Below are 8,788 nucleotides of genomic sequence, written 5' to 3' on the forward strand. Positions count from 1 at the left end.
ATAAATTATTACAACCATTTTTATAAAACAATCAACACAACAACACAACAAACATAATGGTCAATGACTAGTTTATGGATATCATACATATCAACATACACATTAAACAACCGTTGTTTTTCTAAGACAACTTTAAATGACAAAAGATGCATGAAAACTTTTGTCACATAAAATAACAATTATAAAGTTGTCACAGAAAATATGTATGAACTTGTTTTTATACAAAACTAAGTTATCCATATTCTCCAAAAACTAAGATTTCCAAAAATCAAAAAATCTAACCAAACTTGCAACTTGGCTCTGATACCAATTGTTGGGTGTTTATTAAAAAAAATAGTTTCAAAAACATGATTTTTAGCAATGGAAGACTTATAATATTTTGAATAACATAAACAAGTTAAACATACCAAGTATCTTCTTGCAAAGTCTATAAAGAAAACAAACATAACCAAAAAAAGAAGAAGAATAAATAACAACATTTGTAGTTCTTTGGATCATTTTGGGAGGCTTGGAAGTCGATGAATAATGATGAACTTTAGAGAAACCAACAATAAGCTAACTTGACGTAAATGTTAGTCTAAAACTCTTAACTCTTAAGCTTGAAGTTCATAACCAAAGTATGAACTTCAAGAGAGTATAAAAACAAGTAATCTTCATGAAAAAGATGAGCAACATGGAGAGTGTAACATGCCTAAGCATGTTAAGGTTTTGGTGTGTGTGTTAAGACAAGTGAATGAAAGTCTCACTCTTATATATATATAACATACACAATGCTCATGGGTCTTTACCATTAAGCACCTATGCACCTACTAGCTAAATGATTCCCATGCTTATAATTACTTTACATTAAATAAATATAAGATCATGCTTTTCTTTTGAATAAACTAGTCAAAAGGCCACTCCATCTTTTGTCTCTTAATTTTCGAAAATAAGAAAGGCAGAAGAAGATAAAAACTTTTATATTTTATAAACAAAGTTTATAACATATAAACTTTAACTTTTTGGTAAAAGACAAAATAATTTATCTAGTCTAAAATGTTGTGCATGAGTGCATAACTTATTAATTTATACCATATGGATTATATAATGTTACTTGCTAAGGAAAATTATTATTTCCTAGAAACAAATAATTTTCAATTTAATTATAAGAGTTTATTGAATATTTATTAAAATCAATTTCTAATAAATAATCAATTATATTAAGTTGTTGTTAGTGTGACCTTTTAATATCACATGTTAATTAACAATATCACTATCATATGATTCTTGAACATAATAGATTTTTCAGTTTTTGGTATATATATTCTCTACAAAAACGTTTTTTTAATCCTATATTATTCGAGAAACCTCACTATTATTAGAGTTATTTTGAAAACCTAACTTACGTATTATTGGAAGATTACCTACAAACCAAATATATAAACAAAATACATTTTTATAAATCATAAACGAGGTTTTTTATTTATTTATTTATTTATTTATTTATTTATTTATGGAAAATTTAGTTTAGATTTAAATATAATTTCCCAAAAATATTATGTCTTTTTTATAATTAATTCAAAAATATGTTTAAACACATACAATTTTTTATATTTCTTATTTATTTGTGATTTTATCAAAGATTTTTTTGTTCTAATTGTTAACCAAGTAGCAAAAAGTAGGCTCTTTGTTATTTAGATAAAACAAAATTGTCAAATTCTAAATGTGGATTAGACAATTTAGTTTAGATTTTTGAATTTTTGGATTGAATTTTAGCAAATTATTATTTTGGATTGTTTTTTGTTTTTTAAATAAAGACCAAATAGTTAAAAAAACCAAATAACAATTATTTATATTTTTGTTTTTTATATTCATCTTTCACTTGTTTATTGATTTACTAAATTGTTTTTAATCAATAAATTATTAATTAAATTATAATATATTGGTTTACTAAATTGAATTTTGGTTTTATTATAGCAAAACCGAAATTATTATCCAATAAAAACATATAAATAAAATATTAAATTATAATATATTGTTTTCTAATTTATAAATTTTAATTCATAACTAAACAATTTATATATTTAATTGACTAAAATTTAAGCTACATATATTTTTAAAAATTTTCGTCTCATGAAATCCGAATTGTAAAAATAAAAATCCATCTAAACGGAATTAACAAAAAGAAAAAGCATTGAGTTGACCAGTTTTTTTAGTTCATGAAAACTTCGAATATTTCATTTTTTTTAACCGCCATTCATACAGAGATATTCGCAGCGAAGGGGAGGAGAGCGGGAGAGATTGAAAATGGAGAACACCACCACAACTTCTCCTTCTCCTCCTACGACATCCAATCATGATACCAATGCAAAAGTCTTTGCGAATTCATCGAAAACCAGAGAAGAAGGCGAGCTTTCTGCTTCGGAAAACGACGTACGTCTATAAAACCCTAGAGTATTTCAATGAATTTTTTGTTTGTTAAAGTCCATCATTATTAAAATTGGACGCATACACATCTGTCGATTTAGATTTTTTTCACTAGATACTTTCATTTAATTTGATTACATCAGACGTCGTTGGTTAAATCCTCATATGTTTTTCGTTCTCTAGGTTTTTGGTATCGTTATTCACTGATTCGGTTTCCAGTTTAGTTTTATTCACGAAGGGTTTTTTAGGCGGGGTATGTTTAATATTCTATCCAGTTATAGCAAATATTGCTTGCGCACTTGCTTGATGAGGCGTCAGCTTAGTTGATTTGCTTGGTTGCTTGACGTCATACTTCTGTATGTTATTCATTTAGTATGTTGTCCTTTATAGGTGTAAGTGCAATTAATGTATATCCGACTGAGTTGCTCTGTAGTGGGAAGCCTTTTTGGGGGAACTTACGTGTTCTACCTATAATAGGTAATATGAACTGTTCTCATTCTGATACAATGGAATTCTCCAGGAGTTTGCAGGTTCTCAGTTCCCTGATAGCACCACTCTTCCACGGGTTCCATTGAACAAGGATGCATACATGATAGGGAAGTCTGGTCTGACTAGCAATTCTACATATTCTGGTGTGGCTTTAAAAACTTCTGTTCAATCTAACAATCGTAAAGGTACAGAGAAGAATCGAGTGCCATTTGTGATTAGTTTTTCAGATGATGACAGTGGCAGTGACTCTGAAGAACACATGGAAAACACAATTGAATCTGACGACATGACAAGGGGAGTTATGGAGAATAGAAAATTGCCCATTTCAGTGGGGAACAGGAATCCACAAATTGTGCAAAAGTTTGCCAAAACCAACACCAAAGTACCCAAAAAGTTATCTGTGAGTCGTACATTTCTCTCATCAATGAACAGAGTTAATGGAACCTCATCCAAGAATAATAATGGAAACACATTTCATATCAAGAAATCTAATGCCCCTAGCAAAAACAAAGTAGGCCCAAATGTTCATATCAACAGCAGTAAACTCCAAGACCTAAGGCAGTTGATTGCAATTCGTGAGAATGAGTTAAAGAAAGCTTCAAGTTCTATAAAAAATATGAACCCAAAAGGTACTGTTGTTAGGAGCAGAGATTCCACTGAAGTTATGGAACCAAAGGAGCCTGAAAAGAAGCGTCTTAAAGTTACTGAGCCTCCTACAAACACCCTAATGTCTGTTGACCAACAAAATAGGCCTCTTACAGAGTCAACATTTGTAGCGGACATTTCTGCCCTTGAAAGTGATGGGCCAAAGGGTAGATATGATGGTAGCTATAGTGACAAAGATACAGCACATCCCAGTGTAACACAACAGACAAAAAAAGTGAGAAATCACAACATGCCTTTAACTAATCTTCCATCAGGTTTGAAAGAGAACTTTGAATTGTTTTATACTAATTTTTGTTCATCATCATTAGAGAAGTTATACATCATACTACATGATATCTGTTGGCTGTTTAGGTACTGGTATAATCAGGAATAGCAGGCGACATAACAGGATCACAAATATGGTGGAGTCTTCTACACCATTAGTGGCTAAAACTACTAAAACTTCTCCACATAAACAGGTACACAGAATTTTTTGCAACTAAAACTTCTGTTTATGTAAATAACAATATAGATTCTTAAAGTTTTTATATCAAGAGTAAATGAAAAAATATTATGGCATAACCAATGAAGGCACGTTTGAAGAATCCAACTTTCTGGAATCATTTTGGTCCCACAAACATCTCAGAAACTGCTGACATGGATCTCAAATCACTACTTGAGATTGAAGAACAACAAGATAAGGAACTAGATGAAGCTCAAGAACACCGTAGAAAATGTGAAATTGAAGAAAGAAATGCCCTAAAAGCATATCGAAAAGCCCAAAGGGCATTAGCTGAAGCCAATACTAAATGTTCCTATCTTTACCATAAACGCGAATTATTTTCAGCTAATCTTCGGTCTCATGTCATGGAAGACTCAACCATGTTCTGGTCAAACTCAAACATGCCAGTGCCACGTCAGCACACTGGACCAAAGTTGATTACTACCGAATCTTGTGGTGAACCTGATACTAGCACTTCAGATGAGCCTCAAGAAGAAGAAGAAGAAGATAAAACAAACGATGTTTGTTCTTCACTTCATGATGATGATGATGATGATGATGATGATGATGATGATGATGAACAGACATCTGCATTTGAGCTTAAAGCTGCTGATTCCAGTCTAGATGAAGGAACGTGTAGTGAAAGGAGTCAAAGGACTAAAAATGAAAATTTAATATCCGTGGTGGACCCCACTGAGGATTCATTGCTTCTAGAAGCAACTTTGAGGTCTCAACTGTTTGCTAGGTTAGGCAATAGAATTCCCAAGAAAATGGAATCTGTTCAGAGTCAAAACATGGAGGTTGCTGTTGAAAGAGAAGATGGGGAAATAATGGAAGCTTCCGGAAACTTCTATGGATCTTTGACTGATCCGATTCTCAGGAGTGCTTTCAGTCATGTAAAGTTTGAAAAAACAGATGAGTTGAAAGTTGTTGATGAAGAGGTTTGTGGGGCCCAACACCAACACCAACAGCCTACTGATATTACTGATTTTATTTCCAATTCAAAGTTGGACATTCATGTTGGTGAAATTGGTTCTTATTCCAACAATTTACCAATCAACCCCTCATGGCCTCTTTGCATGTTTGAGCTACGAGGTAAATGCAACAATGATGAGTGTCCATGGCAACATCTTAAAGATTATTCATCCAATGGTATGAAACTATGAAACTATGAAATATGAATCATGATCATATGATATAACTTTTTTTTTTTTGTGTTATGTAATTTGAATATTGTATTGTTGTGTTATGTGTGCAGATGGTGAAGGTGGATTAGCATTGAAGAGTGGAAAGGGTTGTGTTCCTTTGGCTCCACCTACTTACCTTGTGTGTTTAGACAGTTTGAAAGCTGAGTCACATCCTTATAAGTATCTTTTAGCTCAAACTGTTGAACAACGTTGGCAGAAGTATTTCAGTGCTTCATTGGTTGTTTCAACTTCATTCCTTGTAGATTTGCACTCAGATGAACCATATCTTCATGGCCCCGAAACACGCATTGAAGTCCATGGAGGTTGGAATAGGCAATCATCATATTTCCATACTCAAAATCTCAAAGAGGGTCTGCCAGATCAGCATATGGATGACACTGATCAACCACTTGAAATGGCTCTTCTTAAACTCACTAGAGATGTCAACAAACAGAAGGGACGTAGAGAGGTATTTCATCTTTCATCTCTCTTATACTTATATCTTTCTTATATTTTTATTACTATATTTTAAAATGAAAATATACAGGCTCTTATAGTACTGGCTCGAGCCCTTGAGGAACATCCTACATCTGTACTTCTATGGATTGTCTATTTGCACATTTACTATAGCAATCAGAAGTCAATTGGAAAAGATGACTTATTTCACTATGCTGTATGTATCTAAATTGATTCTTGTTTATTTTATTTTATTTTATTTTTTATATATAAAACAAAAGGTATTGATTTTGGTTTTCAGATCGAGCACAATGACTCATCATATGAGCTATGGCTGATGTTCATCAATAGCCGGGAAAAACTTGATGACAGATTACACGGGTACAACACTGCCATGTCAGCACTAAGTCGTCATGCATCTGTTCTAAATTTCAATAGCGCGTGCATCTTGGATCTTTTTTTACAAATGATAAATTGTTTAGTTTCTTCCGGAAAAGTCAACAACGCAATCCGAAAAGTATACAATCTCATACCCTCAACAAAAAATCCATCCGATTTCAATATCCAATCACACCTAACAACCTCTGACAAATATGTCCTATGGATCTGTTCCATATACTTGATCATGTACAAAAAACTGCCCGAAACCATACTCCAGCAATTCGAATGCCCGAAAGAGCTGCCCGGACTTCAATGGCATTCTGTCAATTTAACCCCTGATGAAAAACAGCAAGTAGTTGCCCTAATGGAACTCATCAGTGACTCTCTAACTCTCGAAGAATCCCATTCCCATTTTTTTGCCCTTAATCACATCCGATGTACAGCTGTACTTGAAGGTTTTGAATCTACCAAGAATCTGCTGAACAAGTATTTACAGTTATACCCTTCGAGAATGGAACTCATTCTTTTATCGATACGGGTCAACGAGTTTGACTCGGTCAATGTCGACTCAGCTTTCGAACACGCTTTAACGAATTGGGCCGGGAAACCTGGCGTACAGTGTATTTGGAACCAATATGCCGAAAACGCCCTTCGGAATGAAAAAACCGATTTTGCAAAAGAGTTAATGGAACGATGGGTTTTGATTAGTTCTAGCCAGAGTGACGTTGTGTTTGGACTTCTCAACCTCTCACTTCATAAACAGTTACAAAACGAACACACAGAAGCCCAAATTGCAATCCAACAAGCCTTAGAAGTTGCCTCTGTTAAAGACTATATCCATTGTGTCAGTGAGCACGCGATGTTTTTTCAAAAAAACGGATTCGATTTGAGCAAACCGGTCGGTTTCTTGACCCGGTTGAACCGATATGTAACCGATTCACGTGCCACACGCCCTCACGAGCCACTCTCGAGAAGCTTCATCAAAACCATCAAAAACCCTAAAATCCAAAAACTCATGAACAATCTTTTGAGTCCGGTTTCTTCCGATTTCTCGTTAATGAACACGGTTCTCGAATCGTGTTTTGGCCCGTGTCTTGTCCCGTTTGAAGTTTCTGAAAAAGCAGCGGAATTTGTGGATTTTGTGGAAGGTTTGATGGAGTTGAGGCCCGGGAATTATGAGCTGGCACTTTCTCTGTGTAAGATGCTTACACAATCAGGTGCCAGTAGTATCGGTATCAGTAACAGTAACAGTAACAGTGTTTGTTTTTGGGCGGGGTCGGTGTTGATGAATTGTCTGTTTCAGGCGGTTCCAGTGGCACCGGAGTCCGTGTGGGTGGAGGCAGGGGGTGTGTTAGGGAAGATGTTGGAGTTTAAGTCGATTTTGGAGAGTTTTCATAAAAGGGCGATATCGGTATACCCGTATTCGATGAAACTGTGGAAATCGTACCTTGGGTTATTATGTGGTAATGAGGCAAATGCAGTGATTGAGATGGCTAGGGAAAAGGGGATAAACCTTTGATTTTGGGTTTGATAGGAAGAAAGTAACAAGGTATAGAAAAGTATACTACTAAAGATAGGAATAGGAAATTAGGAATAGAAATAGAATAGAAATAGAAATAGAAATAGAAAGGCAATGTTTGCAAATGGCTATACAGTTTGTTGTGTTTTGATAATGTGATTTGGCTTTTGTGTTTTTTGAGGCTGTTATTGTTTTGTGGATTGTTTTTCTTGTTCAAGAAAAAAAATAAAAAAATTCTTTTGTGCTTTTTCTTGGTGGAAACTGGAATGTATCAATATCAGTATTAGTATCTCCCTATCTAATAAACAAAACCAAAAGTCCATGTGTCCATTCTAAACTACTGAATCATGCCAAAAGTTAAATACCAATAATACCCCTTCTTTCTTTCACCTACATATCTATTTTGATAATGATAAAAATAACGTTCTGTTTTGTTTCAATTTTTTCAATTTTCACTCGGTGAGCTGTACATATCAACTCAAAATTCATTACATACCCGATTAATACCATCTTATTGTGGTATCCGATTTCGTATTTAAGGAATGATATCAATTGCATTTAATTTTCTTTATTACCTCAATTTGATCATATTATGCTCAATATACACTTCAATTATATGATATGAATCGTTCCTTTACAACATCGTCTTTCCAACGATTTGCATCATCACAGTCCACGTGATGCTTTATAGCATCGTGTTTCCAAGGATCAAATCATCACAGTCAAAAATTTTCTGTTCAATCAAAGAGTTCAATCCAATCGGTAATTTTATAAAAAAACATACTTTCAAATTGTTTGTTTATTTTTTGTTTCTTCTGTTGTTTTTTTCTCATCACTTTCTGGTTCTCAATGTGTATGCATGTGTGTGACCGCTTAACTATTTATGGTCATGTGTATATGTATTTAGTTTCTTGATTTCTTGATATACCCCTACCCCTGCATGTGTTTATCTTTTGTTTCTTCTTGTGCTGTTACTTCTGTTTAATATTAACCATCATGTTGATCTGAATCGTTCCTTTACAGCATCGTCTTTCCAACGATTTGCATCATCACAGTCCAGGTGATCCTTTACAGCATCGTGTCTTATTGAACTTTTACATATAAATCCCAATAAGTTCCAGTTGGTATGTGGCTTATTGCAAGCTACAGTCTTTTTTTTAGGTTTGAACTTTTGCTCCTCAAAATTGTAGAAATATACCTAAC

General features: G+C 33.7%; 1 protein-coding gene across 1 annotated transcript; it reads left to right on the forward strand.

The window, feature by feature from the left end:
• Positions 1-2,218: 2,218 nt before the first annotated feature.
• Positions 2,219-7,831, forward strand: LOC145072151 (zinc finger C3H1 domain protein). Its single transcript, XM_079018536.1, has 7 exons — positions 2,219-2,412; positions 2,927-3,815; positions 3,913-4,019; positions 4,132-5,194; positions 5,301-5,698; positions 5,777-5,902; positions 5,987-7,831. Exons 1-7 carry the CDS (start codon positions 2,287-2,289, stop codon positions 7,583-7,585), a joined length of 4,308 nt encoding a protein of 1,435 aa, XP_078874662.1. The 5' UTR covers positions 2,219-2,286; the 3' UTR covers positions 7,586-7,831.
• Positions 7,832-8,788: the final 957 nt, after the last annotated feature.

Source organism: Lactuca serriola, chromosome 9 (genome assembly GCF_051521515.1).
Source record: "Lactuca serriola cultivar US96UC23 chromosome 9, Lser_US96UC23_V15, whole genome shotgun sequence".
Classification (NCBI taxonomy): domain Eukaryota; kingdom Viridiplantae; phylum Streptophyta; class Magnoliopsida; order Asterales; family Asteraceae; genus Lactuca; species Lactuca serriola.

What these genes read in the sequence shown, in the direction of transcription:
- LOC145072151 (XM_079018536.1), top strand. Translation starts at nt 2,287, where the DNA reads ATGGAGAACACCACCACAACTTCTCCTTCTCCTCCTACGACATCCAAT. An exon ending in TTTCTGCTTCGGAAAACGAC is followed by an intron (nt 2,413 to 2,926) that starts GTACGTCTATAA and finishes GGAATTCTCCAG; the next exon opens with GAGTTTGCAGGTTCTCAGTT. An exon ending in TAAAGATTATTCATCCAATG is followed by an intron (nt 5,195 to 5,300) that starts GTATGAAACTAT and finishes TTATGTGTGCAG; the next exon opens with ATGGTGAAGGTGGATTAGCA.